Source organism: Myripristis murdjan, chromosome 4 (genome assembly GCF_902150065.1).
Source record: "Myripristis murdjan chromosome 4, fMyrMur1.1, whole genome shotgun sequence".
NCBI classification, from domain to species: Eukaryota; Metazoa; Chordata; class Actinopteri; order Holocentriformes; family Holocentridae; genus Myripristis; species Myripristis murdjan.
Genome location: NC_043983.1, coordinates 11424480 through 11451520, shown reverse-complemented (window position 1 = coordinate 11451520; position 27041 = coordinate 11424480). Strand labels below are relative to the sequence as shown.

The following is a 27041-nucleotide window of genomic DNA, read 5'->3' as shown; positions in this document are numbered from 1 at the left end:
ACACACCTTTCTACTGAATTACGAGATGAAACTTAAAAAAAAAAAAAAATGGGACAGTGCGTGGCTTGTGTATGAACACCGGGTGCCTGTTGTTGTCCTGGCAGTCTGGTCGTGCGTCACGTACGTCCGTCCAGTAGCAACAACGGGAAGTGGCGTAATAGATGTGTGGGGTGTGTGTGTGTGTGTGTGTGTGTGTGTGCGGCACTTCCTGCTCACGGCCCTTGAGCGACAGCGGCTGCAGGCCGGCAGGCTGGCAGCGTTTAAATGGCTCGGCGACGGGACGAGGCGCTCTCTGTGTGCTCTGAGACCTGACACCAGCCGCTTCGATGTTTGTCCTCTCGCTCCTGCCTGTCCTGTGGGCTTTGTCCGCCAAGGCAGACTTCTTCCAGTTCGACAGCATCTCAAACGCCTCCACGTACTATTTTAATTATATTTACTGCAACATCTGGGAGGGGGAGTGTCAGCCAAATCAAGACGATGCCACCCAGCAAGGTAAGAGGCTAATCTGAGCGGAATAAACAAGACTGTACCTCATTTCGGGGCTTTATTAATCATCAGCATTTAGGTTAGGAATCAGAGCGATAATCGACACCTAGCGGAGAGGTCCGGCGATTTATGTAATGAATGGAGGTTATCATCCGCATCACATATATCCTCAGTAATGAAATGAAAATGAAAGTATTTATTAAGTAATGAAAGTATTTACCCATTTATAAACGCTGTTGTACTAGCCTTATTAATCTTAGGTGTATTAGAATTATAATTTTGCTAAATCACCCGGACAAATTGACGATATATCAACTTGTGCTTAAAATGTCAGTTCCAACCAGGGACCTCTGGACAGGCTTCCCCCAGGACTACATCAGCCTGCTGCATCAGTGGTACTGTAGCCTGGGCCAGTGCTGTGAGTCTGGGGACTGCAGAATAACCAACAACATCACAGGTACCAGGCTCCACTGTGTTGCTCTGCATTTGTCTTGTACTGCTCCAGTGCATGTGCGTTGACTGTGCTGGTCAGTCTAGTGAGCCAGAAAACACTAATCCTAACCCTAACTCTATATCATAACCCCCTGATTTTCTTACCTGCAGAAATTTCTTACAGTGATAGTGGTGATAGGCAGCCAGCTAACAGTAATACTTGTAATAGTGACAGCACTGATGCAAGAATGATGGGGTACATTCAGGGTAGGACATACAGTAGAGTAGGGCTTTTCAAACTTTTTCATGCTCTTTCATTAAACGGCTGCCCCTCATTTGAAGTGGTTTTGCCCTAGAGACCCTGATATGAAGATATATTTTGACTTGTGTTATGTATTAAATTAAACAATTTTTTGTATCAATTTCTACTTGATTAAATTATAGTGAAATTAAACTATTCCTCATTTTGCTGAAGACCACCTGGAAGCCCTCTAGGACCCCCGTGGGTCCCCTGGCCCACACTTTGAAAACCACTGCAAAAGAGGACTAGATGTACAGCTGTTATGTCACTGTAAATATTTTCAAATCCGATCTCATCACCGAGGGCATTATGCCACGTTGCATGCAGCAGGTTGCAGCCAGCAGTGAAATGGGTTACACCGGGTAACGCCAATATCCTGGTTTGCCAGTGTAGTGATATTTGTCTTTTGTAAATATCAAATGCCTGCCAGTCATGTTGTCCATAGCCAATATAACTGAGGTTCTGCACTGTGTGCAACTACATAAAAACATCCAGTTTGTTTATTGTAAACATGTCAATTGTTCACTTATTATTATGATTTTAATGGAATCAGCCTACCATGTCTGTCCCAGACTTTCCACTACCATTGAATATCTGGGATCCTTTAGTGTCCCTCCCCACAGCTCACTGAAGACTAGAGGTGCTCATTTGAAGTTGGGGTGCTCAGACATGAGAAGACAATGAGCAAAAACAAGTCCAAGACACACTGCTGTTGGATAACATGCTAAACAGACTTTCTGGTAGTAGATAATGCATGACATTACTGATTAAAAGTTCCAGCAGCACTTATACTGGCCTCCCTCAGGACGGAGTTTGCATTTGAAGAAGGCAGCATGTGGCCTGCTTTAGCCACTAAAATAAAGTCTTATAGCTTTTTTTCCAAGAAGAAAGGTGCCTTGGATTTGTTTTTTCCTCATTGCTCTAAAAGAGCTTAGAAATCTTAGAAAAAAAATACAGTAACCTCAGTCTAGAATAATTTTTAAGAAAACTGTATTACCAGACCCTATAACATAATACTAAAAGGAAAATACTAAAACAAGAAAGATGCAATGCATGCAAGCGTAATTTGTGAGCCTTATGTTTGAATATTGTTCCTGAGGTTACAGTTATAAGGAGGGTAAAGGCTACAACAGACATTGTAAGACATGCAAGGCAGTCCAGTTGACATTAGTTGAACAACACAGACTGGGCAGGAACAGAAGATGGGTTACAGTCACTTCTGTAGGCGAAGTTCTATAACACTCCTAACAATTGTCCTCCTAACTCATACTTAAATGGGTCATGCATGCATCACATGTTTTGAAAAAGCCATTCATATATTGTGGGAATAGTTTACTGTCACAGGGAGGATCTTTTATCTGACTCTGTCATTTTGAAGTGTGTCTTGTGTTATATGCACATCCATGCAGGCCTGGCCAGAGACCTGCAGATGAAGCTGCATGGACAGCACTTGGCCCAGTCTGTGGTTCTCAAGGCCATCCAGGGTTTTATCAACAACCCGGAATCCAACAAGCCGCTGACCCTCTCCTTCCACGGCTGGTCTGGCACTGGCAAGAATTTTGTGGCCCGCATTGTAGCCGATAATCTGTACCGGGACGGGGTCAAGAGTGAGTGTGTCCGTCTGTTCATCGCCCCTTTCCACTTCCCACACGCCAGACTGGTGGACACGTACAAGGTAAGACACTTGGCATGCATGGAGCTGTTCCATGCCAGCAACATGCAGACAGTGTGTTCATGGGGCCCCCATTTGCGGAGTCCTTAGTTGGAACTTTCATAGTGTTGTGCAATTATGTGTGTGGTTTGTGATGGCCCCAGATTTTGGCCTTGTTTGGATTAATGCTTCACATCAAACACTCGCCCTACATGTATTGGCAGTGTGTATGTTTTCTGGAGGTCTGCCAACCAGGACACAGGTTGCCAGCGTGGTCCTTTTCTAAATAAATTTTTACATAATCTCTGCATTGGGTTTCAAAATTCTGTTGACACAACATTGTTACACAAATGGACCGAGAACTAACAGGTTATAGTAGACAGGAGAACTTGACATGATCAGAAACTGCAAACATGGCCTTAGGAATTACACATCTCAGCCTCCCCTGTCGGTTCCCCAGATTAGATCAAACATTCATGATCTCTTGGGGAAAATTGGGTCATTGCAGCAGGAAGGAATAGGACATAGACAAGAATAGTTAAAAGAAAATGTGTTAGAGAATTGGGTAAAAGGGTATATAGAGCTTGAAGATGTTAACTATTGTCTTGAAAGGAACCCTGCTTTGTTAACTGTGGACAGATATAGAGTTTAGCAGATGTTTGCAGTTTACATATCAATGCATTTACAACATGGTGCAGGGTGTGCAAATGTGCATCAGTGGTTAGTCCATAATTTTAGATCTACAGAGCAGATGTGCATGTGTGCTTCATTAACTGTTCAGCCTTGTCGGGAAGCAGTTTAACTACACACAATCAAGCCTGCGGTTTCACTCCATTTTGTAGAAACAGTGATGGTAGTTCAACTAAATTAAGATTTTGATATATATATATATATATATATTTAAATATACTTTACTACTGCAACTAATAGGTTTGGCTTGAAAAAAATGAATATATAAGCTGCTGGAAAGACCCTTTATTTGTTTTAAGTTTGTATGAAGTTAAAATGTGAACTTTTTCCTCTATTTTCTATTTCTATTTGCATTTCTGCACTTGTGATTTTATAGTATAGGACATTGCCGAAGCTGATATTATGTTTTTTTTGTTTTTTTTTTTACATTTAGTTTGAACTACTTTTTCTGAGGAGCTCAAAAATGTATTTCCTCTACTACAGACTTCTGCCAAAGTGCAATAACTGATAGCTTTCAGAATAGCTTCCCCATCACTGCTATTCACAGATCTAAAAATAAAAAAACTCATATCCAGAAATGTTTAAAGCAAAATCTTTTTGTCTGATTCACATAATCAAAATTACAGATATAGGTAATCCATGTGAAGAAATGTGCCCAGATGTGCAAACACAGGGAGATTTTTGACCGTGGGTCTTGGTGTTTGTTTTTCCAGGGCCAGCTGAGAGAGGCGATCCGGGACATGGTGCTGCGCTGCCCTCAGACTCTGTTCATCTTCGACGAGGCTGAGAAGCTCCACCCGGGGCTCATCGATGCCATCAAACCTTACATGGATCACTATGACAACGTAGACGGGGTCAGCTACCGCAGAGCCATCTTCCTCTTCCTCAGGTTAGACTCTCCAGGCACTTCCAGCTTCACATTCGCTCCTACTGTATTTGAGTCGAAACTGACTGAACTTGGCAGGCAGCCAATCAAAACGTCCCAGCGCTGAACCCCACCCATCATTTCAACAAGGCCCAAACACCATCGGTCCTGATACTCTGACAGCTCGCTTGTAGTGACGGATGTTTCTTCCTCTGTCTCCATCAGTCCTGCTTTATGGATTTTTCATGTTCTCAGTCACTCATGTCAGGTTTCAACTGAAGAGCGATCTAATGAGTCAGATATAGAAACAAATTTATTGCCAGAACATTGTGGAACAGTAACATGATGTAGGATAGGGCTGGGTGAAATGTAGAAAATTCATATCACAATAATCACAAGTGCTTATATATAACTTAAAGTTTAGTCTTGGTCTTAGGTATTTGCTTTTAATCACAAATCTAGACACCAGAATTATTTATGATAATAGCTCAACATCATTATTCAATCATGTCACACTTCTACTGACTTACTTCACAGCCTTAATATAAGGTCATTTATGTAAGTGGAATGTATATTTACACATTATACATATAAAACACATGATTTAGACTGACAAACCCTCATGTCACCAACCCACTAATTATTCCCAAGTAAGAAGGAGGCTCTGAGATTTGGACAGATGCAGAGATTTTTTCATCGCTCAGTGTTGCCATGCCCGCTCTGTTTTGCAGTAATATAGGTGGAGCAACGATTAACGATGTAGCGCTGGACTTCTGGCACTCCGGTCAGAACCGTGAAGATATCGGGATGGAGGACCTCGAGCATCGGCTACGCGCGGAAGCAATGGAGTCTCAAGGTGTGCAACGGTGCATTTTTATCAGGATCTAAACTACACAACAATCGATGCCCTGTAGTTTGCTGTGCAGACAAGTTGCCTCTGACATTGCCTGTGTGTGTGCAAGACAACATTCTGCCAACTGATGTGAAAATCCTGCAGCCATCACTGATGTGTTGCAACTGATGTGTTGCAACCCATTATTTACAAGCACGACAAACTAAATAATTAATCTGATACTACAAAACATGGGATCCTTCTCTTCCTACTGGAAAAACTGATGTAAAAAGAAATAGTGTCTCACGTGAAAAAAGATGAAAATTCTTTATTGAAGTGGACTACAAGACCACAACCAAGGTGTGTTGTTTTCACGTGAGACACAGAGCCTTTTTTTTTTCTTTTTGCATCACTGCTTATAAAAAAATGTTCTTTTTTATTTCAATATTTTCTAGCGAGTAAAACATCTAAAGTTGACTTTACTTGTCTGTTCAAATCAGTGAGAGGATTTTACAAGCCCTTTTAGTTGTTTTTATCCTCTCTCTCTGTGCTTTTTATCATTTTATTTTCTCAGCATGTGTTTTTTATCACTGTACAAATAAAGTCAAACTTAATTGGGACTGAGAGCTTCTTAACCATTTTCCCGTGTGAATACCTTTCGCAGGTGGCTTTGCCCAGAGCGAGCTGATGTCTGGTCACCTGATCGACTTCTTTGTGCCCTTCCTGCCCCTGGAGTATCGCCACGTCAAGCTCTGTGCCCGCGACGCCTACGCAGCACGAGGCCTGGAGCCCGACGAGGGCACCCTGGACGAGGTGGCCAAGGCAATGCTGTACGTTCCCAAAGAGGAGAGACTGTTCTCGGCGCAGGGCTGCAAGTCCATACCCCAGAGGATCAACTTCTTTCTCCCGTAGAGAGAGAAAAAGAGAGAGAGGGAGAGAGAGAGAGAGACCTGGAGGAGGTGTGAGGTTCCTTACCAGCCCATCTGCATACAGAGCCACAGTGGAGACGTGTCCTCTCCTCTCCGCTGTGCTTCCCCCCCTCAGATACAACACGTGTCTGTCCAGGTCCCTCAGAGCAGGCCAGACAGCAGGGCAGTTCCAGTCTCACAGGGCAAAGCGGCGCGTCCCACTCTGCACACATGGATGCTGTTGCAGGGGGGCATCTACGTGCCGGAAGGTCCCCACCTGTCTGGTTTGACCCCACACGCTGCCAAGACAGAGAGCTGAGGACGGTGCTTGTGGTTGTGCACAGAAGGAAGTGCTTGTGTCATTTTTGTTAGGTCACACTGTATTTATGTCTGTCACCTCGCTGTTTCTAAGATGCACTGTTTTTAAGTTTGTATCAGGTCAAAAGTGATATTTTAGTATTTGCATGGCTCCTGGGTAAAGTTGCCCGATCTGCACTGATCCCAAATCAGATTTTCATCTTACCCTAATCTTAACCAAACTGTCTCACTCGCCTGGCTAACACAAACCGTAACCATTAATTTGAAAAGGGACTAAGTCAACACTGTTTTAATGTGGGGGAAAAAACCTGATATGTGAACAGGGCTCAAGGGCAACTTCACCTTACCCCATTTGCATGTCAGAACTTGTGCTTCGTTGGCAGTGATTATTTGTTTATTACCATATTTTAGCATTATTACTGTACCAAGATTATTTTACTGTTACCTTAGATCGTAAACATTTTTCAGTGAGGTCATTTTTGTGGAGTTGTTTCAATGCACACTAGGTGTTTTTAACTCGGCATCATACACATATTTAAAGGAACTGAGGTGCAAAATGTGCAACAGGGCTGACATGCAGTACAGTGACGGTGTGTGATGAACCTGTCACTGGAAAACAGTCAGGAGAGAAGAATTCAAACGACATGTTGAGAGCAATAAATCTATGTGGAAGTCGGCTGTGTGGTGTAAGTTTTTTGTGCTTAATATCAATACTGCAAGTACTGTCACATGAATATAACATATGGTTAACTCCATTATACATTCCTTTCACATTTGCCATATGTTCACTTTTTATATACATGCAAGTGATCAAATTTAGACTTGCTTTATTTAACCCACTCATGTGCGCACACACACTCACACACAGAAGTCTGCATCACTGCCCTGTAAGGTCAGGCAGGCATCAAATCATAAAATAGTTGTGAAGAAGTCTCATTACAGTAGTGAGTATATTTTAAGAAAATAGAAATTCCCATTGAACTGACATGACTTGTGACATTCTCTATGAAATTATTTCTGTGGACTCGTTTCAGCAAATATATTTCATCAATTGAAATATCGTGTTTATTGTTGTCCGGGCTGACCTCCATCATAACACCGATCTGTTTATTTTTGCAGGTTTAATAAAGCCCGACTCTTGTGCCATGGGTGTTGTAAAATAAATAAATATATTTCAATAAATTGTTTTTCTATTAGTGGATGTGTAATGGTTTTCATACAGTGTTTGCTTGCAAATTAGCAATTTGTGACTGTGATTCATTCCGTTCATGGAGATTTATCCCACCGCGCATCATCCATCCCGGGGCGTGTATCAAGCCAACGCGTGGTCTCCTTCCATTGGCCGCGGGGATCAGTCCGTTCAGCTTTCAACTCATCTGATTGGCTGAGAGCGTCAACGCTTCCTGAATGAGGCTGGAAGCCGGCGTCCAATCAAATCCAGACATCTGTTCCGAGCCGAGAGGAGAGCATCGGCGGCTCCTCAGCGTCTCCACTGTATCGTTACTGTATGTGAGGCTGCAGGGGGGAATAACGCGTGCTCCACCGTGTATTTTCACTTATTTGCATTTGTTTTCCTGTGTATTATTTTTTTCTATCTGAAAGGGCGCCTCAGCTCGCAGGAATGACAGCCCTGTCGCTGCTTCTGATGGCCGTATCGGCCGCAGCTGCACTGGCCGAGTCCACTGTATATTTCCAAGAGCAATTTGAAGACGGGGGTGAGAACCTTCAAAGAAACTCATGTTTTCATTCATTGTTTTTGTTGATAGTGTAATAATTTCAGGCTTCTTGTCGTATTGGCGTATTAAATGCATGCATGCCGACTTGAGTAGGTGAAAGCAGCCTGCCCTGCGGCATCATTTAGTAACCTTACCTTATCCACATCACCCAGAGGAATGACTCTTTGACGTGACAGCTTATGCTTGTTATTATTTCACTGCTAGAGGTGGGATGTATTGTCTGCAGACTGCTCTTCCTGAGATGCATATAGCTAAAGTGGGCATCGTCCATCTTTTGACCCCCCCCCATCCCCTCCTTTTCCCTCGGGGCATCATTTAACCGCGCCTGGCATCCCCCCCTCCCATACCCCTCCCCCTCCTGCACACCTCCCCTGCTCCCTCACACCGCCACCCCTGGCACCTAGCTGGCATGTGCATACTGCTGTGTCCCACCACCACCTGCAGCCCAGACCCATCTCAGCTGCAGCTACACATCAAGGCTGCCAGGCTGTGACCCAGCTCATCACTTATGTGCAAACTGTTTTTTTTTTTTCTTTTCTTTTCTTTTTTTGCAGACGCCTGGAAGAGTCGCTGGGTGGAATCCAAACACAAGTCGGACTATGGCAAGTTCATCCTGACTGCAGGGAAGTTCTACGGTGATGCGGAGAAAGACAAAGGTGAGGGGAGGGATGAAAAACCAGGCTTGTCCTCCCACTGTCACCCTTTTGCTCTTGTGTAACGCAGCTGACACCGTTTGCATTGTCAGTGTGTGTGTGTGTTGCATAGGTGTGTATCTGCTTCAGAATGATGCTTCCTAATCAGTGTGATCTCTGAGACTTTGTGCAGACTGGAACTTGACCCTATTGTTTTTGTATACTTTGATAAAACATTCATCCTAAATTAAGATTTAACCCTCCTATTATATTTGGGGTCAGTTTGACTTCATTCAGTGTTTTAACACTTCTGTTTAATATTTAATGACTTCTCCTAATTTAATGGTGACAAGTGGATACGAATGAAATGAACATGATATATTTTCAATGTCCTGGACACATTTTGTAGTCAGCAGTGTGTCTCTGTTTTAGCTGTAGAAAACATACAAGAAATAGCAACATTTTACACACATTTGCTTTAGTTGTTTTGGATGACACTGACGAACTATAACATACCATTTATAATCGTGGAAAAAAAACCTCACCTAACAGAACCACACTGTAGTTGTGTGACAACCCACTGATAGTTAATGTGACATTTGGGAGGGAAAAACATGACTCCCACAAGAACTGTGATGTATAAGGAGGGGTGAGAGGGGGAGGTGATGTTTTATTTAAAGGGCTATTCAGGTAGTCAACAAGACACATAAACTATTTTAAACTATTTTAAACAATTTTTATTTAATAATTTTCCAGCTGGGGTCAAATTGACCTCAACTGCTAAAAAAAATGTTAGTAAATTTGAAGGTAACAGGATGGTTAAGAGGAAAGTCGTCCAAATCTTCCTGCCGTTTTAATGTGACTATTTTAAGACAGAATAGAAAGGCATCTGTATGAACGACTCAGTCCGGTGACATTATTCCTCATGCAGGTCTTCAGACCAGCCAGGACGCCCGCTTCTACTCCCTGTCATCCCGTTTTGAGGACTTCAGCAACCAGGGCCAGCCTCTTGTCATCCAGTTCACTGTGAAGCATGAGCAGAGCATCGACTGCGGTGGAGGCTACATCAAGCTGTTCCCCTCCGACCTCAACCAGGAGGACATGCACGGAGACTCCAACTACAACATCATGTTTGGTCAGTGTGGCTCGTTGACTCCTGAAACAAGCTCACATGTAGCGTTAAATGGAAATGTAAGATGTAATTTATGCCGGAGGAAAAAAAAAGATTTCCACAAATGACCGTGGTTCATTTTGATAAACAGATTTATTATAATCCTCAGGCACTTTCAAATATGTGCACATTTTGGCTGACATAGCAGATTGAATATCTGTATCTCAGATGATTTACATATTTCTTAAGAGTTTGCTTTGCCCAGTTTTCGAATTCCCGTGGTGGTTTGTGTGCTCGTCTCAGGTCCTGACATATGCGGCCCCGGCACAAAGAAAGTTCATGTCATCTTCAACTACAAAGGAAAGAACCATCTGATCAACAAGGACATCCGATGCAAGGTGAGATTCACATGCAGAACCACTTGTCATTTCTACAGAAAACACTGACAAATTGTCCACTTAAAGATATCCTGTTGCACGAGGAAATTGATTCTCATTTTGATTATTAGTTGCTGGAGCTTGTTCCAGTTTAAGTTTTGTGATATGTTGTATTTGTTTTTATTTTTGACTGCTCATGGCTTCCGTCATCTGTCTTTTATATCATGCAGGATGATGAGTACACTCACTTGTATACACTGATTGTCAACCCTGACAATACATATGAGGTGAAGATTGACAACAAGAAGGTTGAGTCTGGCAGTCTGGAAGACGACTGGGACTTCCTGCCTCCCAAGAAAATCAAGGATCCCGAGGCCAAGAAGCCAGACGACTGGGACGAGAGGGAGAAGATTCCTGACCCTGATGATAAGAAACCAGAGGTCCGTCTGCTCTAGTCTAGTTTTTTATCATATTAATTGTCATTCCCCCACTCACTTGTCCTCTGTGCCTCTCTGGTAGGACTGGGACAAGCCTGAGAACATCCCAGATCCTGATGCTAAGAAGCCTGATGACTGGGACGATGAGATGGACGGAGAGTGGGAGCCGCCCATGGTCACCAACCCTGACTACAAGGTAACTCACTGTTACTATCACTGCACATCAGTACATAGTCAGTCTCATGCACCACCTCCTAACCTGAGTACAACCCAGCTTGTGTTTGTTTGCACAGAAAATTCAACATGTCAAAGATCTTTGCCGTGATAAAATAATAATATGGAATTAATTATTTGTATATTGCATGTTCTGCCAACCACGTCTCATCTTTTTGAGGGTAGAGCTGTGCGATACGATGATATATATATGTATAGTGTGATGGTAGAAAAATATCTGTCATTTCATTATGCTCTATCGTTTATTTTGTTGTGTCACAATTTTTTTGTAATTTGGACAATGCTTTAGGTTTTCCTCTGCAGAGGCAACATAAACTAACTGCATAGCATACATAACAACGCAGCTTAATTTAAATCCTGTGTCTATGTATTGCCGCAGCTATGCCGTAATGGTTAGATAAGGACAGCAGACGTCATGGCTGCATTCACTGAATCAAAACGTTCACTCCAAAGCAACATCTTGATTTACTTCTCACTGTGACTTTAGTGACGCCTTGCATTGTGTAGAGTTTGGGGAAGAGCTGGCAGCATCACAACAGATACGCAAACCCTCCTCAGTTCCAGCCGTTTGACGAGACATGACAACCGGCATCATGTTGTTTTCATTCGGTGGCAGTCAGCCGGCACAAAACAAGGAAGTAGCGCAGAGGGGTGTAACAAACCTAAGCGGTCCTGAATCGCCCTACATACAGTTGAGTTTTGGAGAGGTGCAGGAAGGCCTGGCGGCAGCCTCTGCAGGGGCCACACACACACACTTGTGCTGTAGCTGTGGTGGCCTTAAACACAGAAATACTTGGCTGGGAGACATGCACAGATTATCTCAGTCAGTACACCCATATTTCACATAGGGTTATTTTTTTTTTTTTTACTGCTTAATTGAAAATTATTAAAGGAGAAAAATAATCAAATATGATTAAGTGCCTTTTTTATTTGTCAAGTGTATAATTGGAAATAGGCTTTTCCATGTGGTCATTTTAAATATAGCATTTATTGATATAACTTACAGAAAATGTGCTATATTGTGATATATATCATTATCAGGATATGGAATGGCAAATATCGGGATATGAGATTTGGGTCATCTTTCACAGCCCTATTATAGGGACTCTGAATTTGTCAGATTTAAGGAGCATCGGAATCTTTGACATTAACGTGATACTCTTCTGTAGCTGTTTTCATGTTTTCATCCTTACATGTTTTGGTCACATTTACAGTGCTGTTGCTAATTTTCAATTACATACATGTGTCAGGGATGTTTTTTTTCCCCTGGCATGAAGAAGCTGTCATGACATAATTTCTCAAATAGACTGCGCAACTAGTAGGCACTAGGAGGCACTCACATGAGATGCACCTGTTCACATTGCAGCCACTTTCAAGCATTAGCTGATTATTGTGGCCAGTCTGCAGGATATTTCTTCAGTGGCCATTGGGGCTGCCCTTCTACCACTGTGCCAAGTTTTGGAGAAAAAAAGACACAGAAGTTATATTTAAACTGGAAAGAAGCTCCACAGTGCCCTTGTGCTGTTAGATGAGGCCAGTAATTGAAGGTTTGCCTCTAATGTCTGCTCACTGGCACACAGTTTCATGGTGTTGCATGAATATATTTCATGCAAATCCATTTGTAGCTTTTTTGGAGACACCCCACTGACAGGCTCACAGATGGAACAGGGTGAAAACATAACCTCTGTCCAACACTGTTGCTGGAGATTCATTTGCTCCGGTGATTTCTCTAAATGAACCATGATGTGTGTCCATTTCCTTTGCATAGGGTGAATGGAAACCCAGGGAGATTGACAACCCTGCCTACAAGGGCAAGTGGGTCCACCCTGAGATTGATAACCCTGAGTACACACCGGATTCTGAGATCTACAAATACAGTAGCATCGGTGTTATGGGACTTGACCTGTGGCAGGTAAAACGGCCAGCTGATCACTTATCAAGCAAAACAAGTCTGTACAGTGTTGTCTTACTATTTATGTTGTTAGCAAAAAGCCCAGTATTTATACGTGGCATTTCTTAATTGGTTTTATTTATACATTGTAATATTTTTTTCTAGCTCTGTACCCTGTGGCTAATATTCTATCAGTCAAAGCTTATGTAAAATTGTATTTGCCGTTGGCCAAATTCAAATGTGAGCTAGTCTGACACAAAAACATTTTAAGCTGATGCCCAAAACCCTGGAAGTCCATCTATGGTTAGATTTGTCTTTTAGCATGATAATGATTCTTGTATTTGATTTGTATGCATTAGCAGCTGGTAAAATATCAGTTCTGTTTCTTTTGCTTTTGATGTAGGTGAAGTCTGGTACCATCTTTGACAATTTCCTCATCACCAACGACCCGAACCTGGCAGAGGAAGTAGGCATAGACACATGGGGACAAACCAAGGTCGGTCCATAGCTTCCATCTTCACCGGTTTTCAAACTGCACTGGCTTTTTCCCAGGAAATAAGCTCATATCTGTAACACTTATGAGGATGCCCCATTATAATTTCAGTATTTATGTGATGGAGGAAAGCTAATGCATTTCTCACATTGTCCCACTTATTCCAAGTGTTAATCTTATTAAAACATGACTTTTTGAACTGATGCATTATTGCTGTCAGGTAATTATTTTTTATCTGCCCTCTCTCCAGGACCCTGAGAAGAAGATGAAGGAGAGCCAAGAGGAGGAGGAGAGAAAGAAGCGTGAGGAGGAGGACAAGAAGAGGAAAGACGATGCAAAGGACGAGGAGGAGGAGGAGGAGGAGGAGAAAGATGAAGAGGAGGAGGAGGAGGAAGAGGAGGAGGAGGAGGAGGACGACGAACAGGAGGAGGAGGAAGAGGACGGCACAGACTCTAAACTCAAGGATGAGTTATAAACTTCTCAACAGGAACATGCTAGGAAAGAACCTGAGTGTGTGTGTGTGTGTGTGTGTGTGTGTGTGTGTGTGCGTGTGCGTGTATGTGTGCGTGCGTGTGTGTGTGAAATGAGCCACTGGAACAAGGCTGGAGACTGAAAGACCTTCATGTGTGACACCGTGGGGTGGGTTAGGGTGGAGTGGGGTGGGCTCTTCATTTGTTTACAAGACGAGGGAACTGATGGGGGAAAAAAGGGCATCAACTGTTTTGTTTTTCACGTTTACATATGCTATAACTGTCAGTAAAGAAGGAGGTTGTAATGGTAGCGCAAACAATGAAGATGTTGTGAAGACCACCAGAACAATACCCATACTTTTTTTGTTGTTGTTAATATGCAATAGAGAAAAAATAACTTGTCAGTTGTTCTGCACAGAGTTGAGTTTTTATTAAGTATTTTGTCATCTTTGTAACATGATTTTTTTTGTTTGTTTGTTTGGGTAATGAACCATACCTTGGAAATGTTTTATTTTACCTCATCATGTGTTCTGTTTGTCTTAATGTGTGTCCTGTGGGTTTTTTTTTCCTGTCTCAAGACACCCCTCTTTGCCCTCTGCACACATCATGCAAACCTCAGAGGGTTTTATTAGGGTTAGATATAACATGGAGTCATCCTGCTATCCTGCCTACTCTTATCCCAATCCTCTCTGATTCACACAAGTGAATAGGACATGCGATGGCCTGTTTAAAAACACTGCCATTGCCAATAGGAAGGTGACATGGGCTTCCTTGAGATGGAAACCTCTGCATAGTTTTGTACTGTATACTTTAAACATTTCTTCTCTTCAGTGCGGATATATTTATGTGTCTAAATTAATCCTGCATTCACTGTACACACACTGAGACTTAATAGCGCTTGGGTAGCAGCAAACAGCTTCTGTCCGTCGGTACATAGATCCATTTAATTTAGTAGTGGCCTGTCCTAGTGGATAGACATTGAAATCCTTCATTTCTGATGTCATCTTCTCTGCACTGCTGTACTCCAACACACTGTCCTAAAACAGACTGAAAGCCGGTCCTTTTTGTAAAGACACATTTTTGTACTAATGCTAGTAATCAAAGTGGGAGGATGTTTTCATTTTTTGCTGTAAAAAGAGAGGAATTCAGTCCAATAAATACAACCAGAAGGAAATGAGTAGAAGTCCTTTCTGTAAGTCTTTTATTTATCTATATATATATATACATATTACAAGGTGACTTTTATTTGCTTTGGCTTGCATTGCCGGCCACATAACAAATTTAGAGGGATACAACAGGCCTTTAGGGCATTTTGATATATTTCTTACTCAAGTAGTGTTTAGCTTTTTCCACATTTCTCACATTCAGCAGGCTTTTCGCCATATAGTCTGCTCTGTGCTGGAACTGCACATGGGGGAATATATCTCTAACTAAATAATATATAAACAGTTTATGAGTAAAGTCCACCGCAGACACACAGGCTGCATTCCAGTGGTGTATCAGGGTCATTCCTGTTGTTAAAGTCCAGTGCCGGGTTTTCCAGCGGGCCCTGTGTGTGTCTGGCAGCAGCGCAGAATGAAAGCAGTGGGAACAGAAACACTATGGCTGCCACTCTGTCTCTTACTCAGGTAACACTGTCTTACAACTCAAATATAACCATCAGAGAGGTTTCGTGTCCTCTCATCTACCGCTCGCAAACATTTCAACAATGTTAGTTAATTCGGGTCGCTAGAAAGGCGGGCGTACTGCGACCCCTGCGTTTCTTTCTGGAAGTTTTCCTCTTGCTGTGACTGGGAAAAGTTTCTGCCTAATCTCTTTGGGGACTGCGTAAGGGCGTAGCTAGCTAGCTAGCCCGCTAGCTAACTGCTAGTTTGTGTGTACTTAGATACGGGACTGTTTTCAGAGCCGCTTCATCAAACTTACACCAAGCAAAACGCCGCTCCGTGTCGACTCGACCGGCGCATGTGAATAACGTTAGTCGTGTTTTGTGGTGTCTTAGTTTGCTGCAGGCTGGGTCTTGGTCAGAGGGGAGGTTATACGAGCTCCCCATGTGTTGTTTTGTTGTGGCTCTACTGTCAAAATTTCTATTCCAGTGCTATCTCTCGCCTGCCACCAGCAATGCTCTGGCGTTAGCTTCACAGGCTGCACAGTCCATGTCGACATCTCCTCGCTGCTTATTTAAATTGCTAGGTCCAAACAGGCTATTTCTCGCTATTATTAGAAGAGCACAGTCTTCACCAGTGCTGCCCGTGACCTTTGGAAACCAACTAGCCTTTATTTGCTGTGGTTGGCTGCGAGGTTTGCCCTGTGTCCAGCCAGAACAGAAAGTAGAAAACATCCATTTTTAGCTAGTGCTAGCTGTTTTGCTTCTGGTTAAGAGGAAGTGCACTTCAGTGAACTTCACATCTGTCGTCGCAAATTTGTTGCTGTCTTCAAAAACAGTGAGTGGAAGTTAGTGGGTTTGCACAATGCAGAAACTACATGATTTCGCCGTAGGCACCCAGGTGTAATAAGTGGTTGACAGTGCCAGACTTGTTACCTTGGCCAATGTTACCTCTGACAACAGAGAAAACAACTGTGCCAGCAACCTTAAACTTGTAGGGAAATGCAGTGTGAACAAAGCAGTTTTGCCACATTGGCTATGACTCACTAAAACCCTCCCAGACTTAGTCAATATCTGAAGTTGCAACAAGCTTAAAAAAGAGTCTTTGTTTTTTCAGGCAGTAATAAATATATTTATATCTCATTCTCATAGTTTTTCTACCTGATGATAATGTCTATCCTCAAAATATAAAGTCCTCTTGTAGAGTGTTGGTACTAACATTATGTTTTTGTATCCTTGCTGTTGGTGGATCAGGGAGTAGAAATTTCTAGAGCAAACTAGACTGGCCTGTCAACTCCTGCACTGTAAACTATCTTGCTATCTGCTGCAGTTTTGTATAGGCTAGCTAGAGAATGATTGAGGGGTGTTTTTTCAATGCTCAATTAAAGAGTCACCAGCACAATGACCACAGTGTTGCAGCCGCCAACAGTTCCAGGCACACCATTGTGTGTCATAGAAAAAGTGGCATTGGCCAGAGAAAGATAAGTGTGTGTGTGTGTGTGTGTGTGTGTGTGTGTGTGTGAATAGTCATCAGATTATGAATTGGCAATTGACATAGCTGACAGGCATCCATGCTGTGCGTAGGCTATGTTTTTCTTGCAAGTCTCACCTTCTGAGTCTGAGTTCAATTTTTAACAAGAGTGATATCCAGGAAGATCTTTTCTGTTGCTTTTATTTAAGCCTGTGCTTAGTTTTGGTTTGGTTTGGTTTGGTTTGGTTTACGGCGGCACAATAAGGAAGAGTGCTTCTGAGACAAAGGGTTTACCAGTTGGCTGAATGGCGAGTAAACACAGTTGAATTTGCTGGCATTCTTCCCTCGCTTCACCTATCTTTGCCTGTCCATTTGCAAGCATAACAAAAAAATCACAGTGATTGTTCTCCTGTGCAGACCAGCCGTAGACCTTCAATTGAGTTAAAAGAGGAAATGGAGCGGGAAGCAGGAAATGACAAATGGCTAAATGAGCTGGTGTCTGTGGAGGGAGAACCTGCTGTTGCTCTGCTGTGACTGTCCAGAGCCTCAGGAAGTGTAACCTATATCATGTTGTCAGAGGAAGCTCACAAGTCATGGTCCCTGTGCTTGCATGTCAGCAGAAGCCTTTTGCAGTCCCATACAAGGACCATATTCGTTATGAGACACACTCTATTACATCTGGAGTTTGAACAGTATTGCAGAATAAGGAGTGCCTCTCTCAAACAACTATTAGTGGAATTACTTAAGATAATGCTGTCATGCCTGGTGTCATTATTTGCCTTGTCCTACCCAGACCTGTAAGCTGCCCTTCATGATTTGTATATGTTGTGGGAAAACTGGAATGCTGGCTCCTGCTGCTTTTTGACATTCATACAGCGGAACAGGTTTTATGGGCGCTCTTCTTTTGCACAGCAAGCTGAAAATTGTGTTTGTTTTGCTTTTGATCTTTTTGTCTTAGCAGCTATCAGGGAGACTGTGTTCGTGTTCATCAGGCAAACGCACATGGTGATTAACATCAAGTCACTGACATGAACCAGATTATGGAAAATAGGGACAATATTTAACATATTGGATGATGTCTGTGTGATTGGCTCCCCTTTCTGTAACGGATCAGCCTTGTTTTTGGCAGCTGCCTTGGCACAGCGGATGACACACTTGGCCAGCAGTCAAACAAACACTTGTTGATCATTTGAGCTGGGTAGTCTGGATCTGCAGAAGTTGCAACGCTTTTTACGTACTTGACCCAAGTTTGTTTTGTATCTGAATAAAGTTAAGGGCCAGCTTAGTGATTTCTTGATCCTTATGTCTAAACCTAAATGAGAGCATTACAGCAGAAACAAGTTCAGTTGTTGGAGTTTGATAAATGTGTTGAAAATAAAGTTGATTGTTTTATTCAGGAACCTGTGTTTAATGTTTTTGTCCTCCCTTACAGCTCTCCAGTGGAAATCCTATCTATGACAAATACTATCGACAGGTAGGCAAATACACCTTCACTACAACATAATTAATTGTTTCAGATTATGCTATATTAGCTCACAAAATATTAGTTCTCACACGCTGATGAAATGGTGTCTGTATCAGTAATAGTGTAAGAAGTGTGTTTGACTTTTAATACCCATCAAGGAGTGATTCAATTCAAACAGAGCTATATGTGACAGTGTGATTTTCTCACAATCCCTATCAAACAGTGTTATTTGACAGATACAGAAATATTTGCTAAATTTACTGTGTGAATGCTTGACTTTGACTCTTGAACTCCTCACTATTGCTGGCTTGTAATGTCAGCAGTCAAGGAATGTTAATCTTATTGCACTGTTCATTGTACTGTAAATCGCCCTGGATTAGAGAATGCAGCTAAATGCCTAGAATACAACATGCTGCTGAGAAATGCCTGAACCCAGAGGCGCGCTGCATATAGCGTCACCTATCCCAATCCACTGTTGCGTGGCACTGTTGTGAACAGTGATCTCTCTTCTCTCAGATCTAGTCTTCGTGTTCAGTGAGGGAAGCTTGTCCATGAATAAATAATGCCCCTCTTTGCCGAACCTGTGTGAGAAGCAAGCTGGCAGCCTAAGAGTACTAAGTGTTGCAGTTAGCCTACACCCAGTACCAAGCAAACAAACGGCTGAGAAAATCAATTCGGTACATTATCACTATTGATTTAGATGACTCAGAGACTTCGTCACAATTTTTGACTTGTTCTTTCTCTGCCTTCCTTACATGGACAGACCCGACTTTTAGTGTGAAGAATTCAACAACGGCACCTGTTCAAATGCTTAAACCCATACCAGTCTGCAGCACATGACCAATCAGAAATTTAGAGTGTTTGCCAGCAGCACAGCTGTACCAAAGATGTTTCTGGAATGGAGTGAGCTCTGTTGAACGTGTGTTTATGTGCAGGTTGATCCGACTGGCAGCGGGCGGGTGGCAGCCGCTGATGCCGCTCTGTTTCTGAAGAGGTCGGGTTTGGCTGACCTTGTTTTGGGCAAAGTAAGCAGAAGACACAGCAGCAGCGCATCACTGTTGTTTTTATTATTTATTTTGATGATGATAAACAGATTTTGATTTTAAGTCACTTTTTGCAGTTCCCAGAATTTAAAATGCATCTGTCTTTGTAGATCTGGGATTTGGCAGACTCTGAACGCAAAGGGTGCCTCAACAAACAGGTACAAATGCCTTGTGAATTTACAACATCATAGATTTGCAGCCCTTTAAATGGTTATGATCAGTAAGCTCACATCACTTATCATACCTCTGTACCCTCAGCAATTCTTCATAGCGTTGCGGTTGGTGGCCTGTGCACAGAATGGCCTGGAGGTGGCGCTTAAAAGCCTCAATCTGGCTGTTCCTCCCCCCAAGTTTGTAAGTTCAATATATTTCCTTCTGCTCTGTCCATACACAGTACTGTTGATAATTCACAGCTCCTTCTTAACAGACTGCACAGTGCTGGGACAATGAACTAAAATTGTCCTTGTTTTGCTGTTGCCATTGTTGAAACGTTACTTAACATGGAGCTGAAAGAAATCCCATAAGCAAAAGCTGACAGTCTGCTCTTTTGACTCAGTTTCCTTGCATGTTACATTAAAAGGACTTTGGCTCACTGAAACAATGATTACATTACCTTACCTTACATTACCTTTGTACTGAATGTTTTATTTTGCATTGAGACAGGGGAATAATACATTTTTGAAACATATTGTTGTTATATCAACGTATTTCTGTGGCTTTAGTTCATAAACACGTGTACATGTTTGCACTGAGTTTAAGTGAACTGTGTGAATCCCCAGCATGACACAAGCAGCCCACTGTTACCAGGTGGAGTGGCCATCGACATCCCCTGGGTAGTCAAGGTGAGGCAATCACACGCTTTCCTTCAGTATCTGTGTTATTATATTTATAATTTGTAGAATTCAAATGCTAACAAAAAAGGAGGAAAGGGAGCAAGTGTACAACTAGAAATGCAAAATCATAAGGATATTTTTAACGATTTTCACAGTTGATGGTCCTGAATTTCTGTCCTGTATCTTTTTGTAAATTTTCAACAGCACATGTTTGAATTTTGATGAAGACAAGTAGAAGTCTTCAGGCTGTAATCAGCATGTGTCTGTTTATTCCTCAGGCTGAGGAGAAAATGAAGTTTGATGCCATCTTCGACAGTCTGGGTCCAGTGGGAGGGATGCTAACAGGAGAGAAGGTCAAGCCTGTCCTGCTCAACTCCAAGCTGCCAGTGGACGTCCTGGGCAGGGTATGACCCCCCCGACTTAGAGAGAGGACGATTCTTCGTTCAGCTTAGTTTATTTACATAGTGACTAAAAATGGAGGCAAAGTCATGAAATCAGAGTGAAAATACAGTACTTTTTATATGCACAGCATGAAAAGAGGATTTTAAAAATTGTACAGTTGGCATTAAAAAACTCAAAGAGCTCACTACGAACACATCTCTCTTCAAAACAAACAAAAGACAATTGGCTTGAGAACCAAAAATGGCTGAATTAGGCAAACATAATAAATAAATTTAGCAGAATAAAATGCCACCTGTAACAGAATCTACACAACGGCAAATCATTTAGTTGGAAAACAAAATGTGGAAAGTACAAAGGGATGTGAAATTTTTAAAAGCATTGTTGTGGAAAATGAAGTCAATGAGGAAGTGAGAGTTTGGCAGTGACTTGGCGCTTTCAGGGACACGTGCTAATATGTGGTCTGTGTTTGCCTATTGAATAATGCCTTACAAAACTGTTTGTGTGTGTTGAAGGTGTGGGAGCTCAGTGACCTTGACAGAGATGGCATGTTGGACAAAGATGAATTTGCTGTGGTAAGAAATGGGCTAAGGACCCAAAAAGGAACTTTAGTCAGAAATAAACACCTTCATACATTGTAAATGTAACCCATTACTTTCAGTTTAACACAGTTAAACTGATACATTCAACTTTGTATACGGTGCTATTGCCCCTGTTATATTGCAGAATTTCAAATGCTGTTTTTTGGGGTTTTCACAGTAGTAACGTTTTAGCTGTCAGTCTATGAGGATTTTTACACCAGTGTATGTGTTTGTTTGTGTGTGTGTGTGTGTGTGTGTGTGTGTGTGTGTGTGTTTATTGCTTATGTAATAGCCAGATGGTTGCAGCTGTTACAGGCTGTGAGGATGATGCCTTTAGGCCGGAGTGGAACAAATTCTCCAGTGGAAAATGTGAATATAAGATGTGTAGAGGTGTGAGGACTAGATAAACACAGGACAGGTTTTTGGTAATGGTCTCTAATCATTGATTTTTGCCCCTCTCCCCAGGCAATGTATCTAGTCTACAGAGCTCTGGAGGGTGAGCCTGTTCCCATGTCTCTACCACCTCCCCTGGTTCCACCCTCTAAGAGGAAAAAATCCTCTGTGCCTCCTGTGATGCCCTTGTTACCCTCACCCCCGTCCGTCAAAGACAGTCGCTCCTCCCACACTGGGACTAAAACCATACCCCATCCCCCTAAACCAGCCCCGGCACCCGCCCCAACACCAGCAGCCGCCCCTGTGAGTACTGGACTCATCACTCCTGGGCATCAACTATATGAAAAACTGTCGGATATGTATAAAGCCATTAGGTGTTATTAGGCAATTTGTATTTTACTTTTGAAAACGGTGAAACGAAATCCTCAAAATGATTTCAAATTGGCTTGTTCAGTGTGTGTTTCCAAAGAATGAGAGGAAAGAGAACGAGAAGGTAAGTGAGATTCTGAGATTGAGTTAGTGTCATTTCATCTCCTAAATCCCAACCGTAGATATAAAAGTAAACATTAGTGGTAGTTACTCAGTTGTAGTTAAGGTCTTATTTAACTTTTTTCTTCTCTTCTGTTCAGTGGGTGGTTTCCCCGGCAGACAAAGCCAAGTACGACGAGCTGTTCAGCAAGACGGACGGCGACATGGACGGCCTGGTGTCCGGACCCGAGGTCAGAGATATTTTCCTCAAGACGGGCCTTCCCTCTGCCACACTGGCACGCATCTGGTAAGCAGGGCGGGAAAGTTCTCCATCAGTTCCTCTGCCTGAATTTGAGGCAATTTTAAAATAATCAGCACAATAAGTTTGCATGAATATTTCTTGATATTATAAATCTGCAAAATTGATTACTTGACATGTTTTTAGTGTCCACAAGTAATAATTATAGAATGTTTCATCTTATTTTGACTTGGAATTCAGAATAACAGAAATGTTAATGTAAGGTGCATAAAGAAAAAAGTAGAAAAACAGTTTTCTCATATCATCACAACTAATGGTCATGATTAATAATCATAATCAACAATATACACCAAAAACTAGCTGGCATTGGTGCAGTTTTCATAGCAGCACAGCATATCATGCCATAAGAACACATCATATCCTCATATCACATGGATTTTTATCTCTGCATGGCTGATTAGCTTCTGTCCTGACTGTCTGTATATCGGCTTCCATAACCATTGAACTTGATGTCCAGTCAGATTATCAAAAATAGTCTTTGCCTGAGGTGGAAATCATTACTCTGTTATGCAACGTGTCTGTGCATGGTTGTGTGTGTGTCTGTGCGTGTTTGTGTGTGTGTGGGTGTCAGGGAGCTTTGTGACATTGGAGACATAGGGAAGCTGACCCGTGAGCAGTTTGCTCTGGCGCTCCATCTGATCAACCAGAAGCTGACCAAAGGCCTGGACCCCCCGCAGACCCTCTCCCCTGAGATGATCCCCCCTTCTGACAGACACAACATCAAACAGGTGAGTCACCGTCTGAGCACCCATCCATCAGGCCAGTGGTGCTGAGCAGGAGAACAAAGTAATGACAGTATTGGTTTTGGCAATAACAAACCTAAGAGTAAGCCAAATTACTTATTAATGCAACCAAAACAATGTTGATGAAAACAGTGTTGACTGGAGCTGCGCGATATGGACAAAATCAAATATGGCGATACATCACAATTTCAATAGGGATGACTATTCGTGCTTTCATAAGATATTTAAACACAAGAGATTTTTGATAAACAGTTATTGGCAATGTGGATGTTAGGCAGGTAGAGGCAAATAACAGATCAGCTGCACCTGTCTAATAAATTCAGGAAATTGGATGTCTTTATTGTAACGCAGCCTTTCAGACCAGGACAAGGCAGCACTCATGTCAGGTCATGATATAACAACATCCCAAATCCTAGACTGTATCTAGTCACATATCACAATGTCAGTATTGTCTTGATATTGTGATCACTATGTTGATACAGTATTGATAATACTGCCCTGCTGTAGTGCTGACAGAGACGTATCTCTTGATCACTGCTACCAAACATTGTCCATTCACATGGCATAGTTGTATATATGGTTTGAAGATTTTCCCAGATGAGTAGAGGTTTCCTTCACTCTAATCGTGCACTAGCTGCTTTTTGCATGTTGACGTATATTTTCCCATTAACATGTATCTGTCTATATACTTATGATTTTATCTCTGCCTTGTGGGCATGTTCATCCTCAGTGCCGTGTTTGACTTTGATGCATTAACATATTATCATTAGCATAATGTTTTGCTCATTTTTCATATTATTTTGATAAACTAAAACTTGATTTGTTTTTTGACTCATCCGTTCCTTCTCCTGTTGTTTGTGTTCTGCATTTTTTGTTTTTTCTTTTTTCTTTTGGCTTGCAGCTGTGTGTCTTTCTGTTCCTCTTTCTGTTTCATCTGGCACTGCATGTTCATCTTCCTTCTGTGTCTGCTCTTTACACATTAACTCTGTGTCCACTTAACACGTTGGGATCTGCCTCTAACGGGACACTGCTGAGTGAGTGTGTGCCAGCTAACTGTCAGATCTCAGGTCTCTAAAGTGGCTGCCTTTCCTCAGTGTCTCTTCTGCCATTAATCACACTGGAATTTTTTCTGATTTCATGTTTGTACTTCATGAAATCAAATTTACTTTTGCACTACACAACATCATCAGTATTTGTCCAATGGGTGATGTTTTGGAGGGAGACAAGAGGAGAGGATGCTGTTCTTTATGTTTTGAGATCCACCCAGTCTACCACATCTTGGTTGTAGATGTGATTTGTTTCTTTCAAAGAAAGAAATCAAGGTCTGCTTCATTAATCTATAAATAGTACAGCAGGAGGTAGTTTCAGTTTCCGTCAACTTGACTAATAGTTAGAAGAAACTGTCAGAGCCAGAGGTTCTGTAGGACCCCACTATCCAGACCCTCCCCACATCACTACCACTTGACTACCCTTTGTGTCTCCATTAGTGGCTCTGTATTGTTTTTGTAAACACCATTAATGTAGTTATGTCATTTGTTTGCTTATGCTTTGCTATGAATGTGTTGTGTAATGTGTCTTCAGTATCCCATTTTGATTCATTTGATTCAGGATCTTTCTAGCTCCACAAAATGAGTTTAGACACAATCTAGATTAATCTGTGATGAAATCTTACCCTCATGACGAGGTTTCATTGTAGTTGTGGTGTTTGGCATGTAATAGTGACTTTACATTCACCTTTAACTTGTTTTTTTGTCTTGTTTCGTCTCCAGAATAACATTGCCAACCTAGCAGCCGACTTCTCTGCCATCAAGGAACTGGACTCTCTCAGTAACGAGATTGTGGATCTACAACGGTAAGCTGTCACTCAGAAAAAGCTTATAATCTGTGACCACATCGGTTCAGTTTGGCTTATTGTGACAAAAGTAGGCCTACTCGTTTAAACTGTGCAGACACGATAAGGTTGTGGTTTTTTGGTCTGTTCCTGACTGTGTGCGGCAAAGTGTTATCAAAGCAAAAGATTAACTTGGGTGTGGGCTTAACATTTTTCTTAGTGTTTTTCCATGAATTTGTTCTCTTTTCAATAACGTTGATATTTGTGAACCAGCATGGAAGAACAGGTTTAATATTGAGTCAGCAAAGATGGGTGCAGGCCATGCAGAGGTGGGGGAAAAAAAATCACATGCACAAGATCTGTATCTTTCTCTGCATTTTCTCTGTCAAACTCACTCCCCCACATTTCAGGAACAAAAACACACCTTTGTTTTTGCTGCAGGGTGTCTTAAGAGAGCAGATGGCTGTAGAGTGTAGCTGCTTTGTGAATGTGATATGGACACCAAAAGGTAGAAGGATGTGAGAATGAGTGAGCTGAAGAGTGTTTCACAAAGGCTTAACCGTTCAATTTTACTTGATAAATGCCCCCAAAATATAAAGGATATATTCAAATGTGAATATAAAGATGATCAAGGTTAACCCTATAAACCTCTGAAGTTTATGTTTCAGTGGCATGTCAGACACAAATGGTCTGATTATGATTAAAACTGGAGGGATAATACATTTTGAAACTGACATCTGACTGATTAGTCTGTCACATTTCTAACTGCCTACACTTCAAGCCCCATTAACTCAACAGTTTCTGTACACATCCTACATATTACACTGACTGGCCTTATGATTGATCAGTATAATTAAGAGTCAGACTGTTAACACTTAAATTTTAAACTTTTAATTAATGGTGAAATTCTCTTTATGCCATTCTCATGCCAGTCTGCTGGGCATCTAGTAGATACATAAATTATCTGCTTAAAAAGATTATCCATCCATGCTCTGTTGCTGACCTGCGATAGCTAGCTAGTTAAATAATCAAGCTGGTGACAGTGTTGTTTTATCATAGGATAACTATCTGCAGATTTGCCATGCTTTTATTTACAGAAACATAACGTGGAATTTTGAATAGTCTGTGTGAGCCATATAAGGGAAATAACTTTGCTATAATGGCCACTTGGTGTTACAGGCTATTGTTTTCTTTATTCCCTTGCTGCTTGTGGGGAAAAAATGCAATAATTTGACACAAAATGTACCGTTCGAGACTTGCTAGAACAAAAAGATAAATAAATTCTATTAGCATCTACGTGAACTAGCCCTGGATAACTAAGCCTGTTAATAAACCTTTTACACAGCAGTCATTTTGCCACAAAATTGCAGGTGAACACAGGTGTTGCCAATGACATTAAATAAGGTTGTGGTCCATGTAGTTCTGACAGAGCCAGGTTCCTGCTGCTGTTCCTGCTGGCTCACTGCAAAAACTCTGCTACATTTAAATATAACACAACCTTAATTAGTGTCATCACTAACACTTGTGTTCACCTGCTGTTTCATGTCCAAGTGACTGCTGTTAAAAAGCTCTGCAGCACTTCAGCCACATAATTAGTATGAACTTACTTTTACATGTTAGCGTCAAGGATGTATAGTCTGCCCTCTTCCTTGCTGTTTGTGTTGTTTTCTTCTTTTTTCCTGCTGGTAGTTCAGTCTCCAACCATGAATCAAATCTGTGATTATCCCCAAATAAATTAAAAGAGATGCTCATGTTGTAACAATGTTTTAGTTGCCTGCTAGCCTTATCAGTAATAAATGAGCCAGGCTCTCTGCGATGAAGTGAGAGCCTTAATCAACTCTGCTTGAAGTTACCGTCTACAGTAAAGGTCGGTTTTTGTAATGATTCAGAAATATTGAATTGCAGAATGTTCCAATTGACCAATCACAACTGGGTATTTCACAAAATAGGTATACCGCAGTGATTACCAATCAGATGGCTGGATCTGTGTGTGTGCAGTAAGAGAAGAGAGAGAGGGAGGGTTACTTG

At 41.9% G+C, this 27041-nt stretch overlaps 3 protein-coding genes across 7 annotated transcripts in view; all 3 read left to right on the top strand.

Moving 5' to 3' along the window:
• The first annotated feature begins 198 nt into the window (after window positions 1-198).
• Window positions 199-7161, top strand: tor3a (torsin family 3, member A). Its single transcript, XM_030050269.1, has 6 exons — window positions 199-492; window positions 821-943; window positions 2629-2894; window positions 4274-4449; window positions 5157-5281; window positions 5922-7161. Exons 1-6 carry the CDS (start codon window positions 327-329, stop codon window positions 6167-6169), a joined length of 1104 nt encoding a protein of 367 aa, XP_029906129.1. The 5' UTR covers window positions 199-326; the 3' UTR covers window positions 6170-7161.
• A 745-nt stretch (window positions 7162-7906) lies between these two features.
• On the top strand, window positions 7907-15041 carry calr (calreticulin). Of its 2 annotated transcripts, none has more exons than XM_030050258.1 (10): window positions 7907-7988; window positions 8086-8198; window positions 8774-8875; window positions 9783-9986; window positions 10266-10360; window positions 10570-10779; window positions 10859-10972; window positions 12779-12922; window positions 13305-13397; window positions 13645-15041. In XM_030050258.1, the coding sequence occupies exons 2-10, from the start codon at window positions 8105-8107 to the stop codon at window positions 13867-13869; spliced, it is 1281 nt and encodes a 426-aa protein (XP_029906118.1). In that variant the 5' UTR covers window positions 7907-7988; window positions 8086-8104; the 3' UTR covers window positions 13870-15041. The 2 variants fall into 2 exon arrangements, with proteins under 2 accessions (XP_029906118.1, XP_029906117.1); XM_030050257.1 differs by having other exon boundaries at window positions 7938-8198; window positions 13645-13916; window positions 13976-15041.
• Window positions 15042-15425: 384 nt separating this feature from the next.
• Window positions 15426-27041, top strand: part of eps15 (epidermal growth factor receptor pathway substrate 15) — a 28130-nt gene continuing 16514 nt past the window's right edge. For all 4 annotated transcript variants that reach the window (XM_030048862.1, XM_030048861.1, XM_030048864.1 and 1 more), the window contains exons 1-12: window positions 15426-15492; window positions 18371-18412; window positions 19339-19428; window positions 19557-19604; window positions 19705-19800; window positions 20226-20288; window positions 20558-20683; window positions 21194-21253; window positions 21725-21955; window positions 22282-22427; window positions 23011-23167; window positions 24952-25034. In XM_030048862.1, the coding sequence (XP_029904722.1) occupies window positions 15466-15492; window positions 18371-18412; window positions 19339-19428; window positions 19557-19604; window positions 19705-19800; window positions 20226-20288; window positions 20558-20683; window positions 21194-21253; window positions 21725-21955; window positions 22282-22427; window positions 23011-23167; window positions 24952-25034 (1169 nt within the window). In that variant the 5' untranslated portion in view covers window positions 15426-15465. The remainder of the gene's footprint in view (window positions 15493-18370; window positions 18413-19338; window positions 19429-19556; window positions 19605-19704; window positions 19801-20225; window positions 20289-20557; window positions 20684-21193; window positions 21254-21724; window positions 21956-22281; window positions 22428-23010; window positions 23168-24951; window positions 25035-27041) is intronic.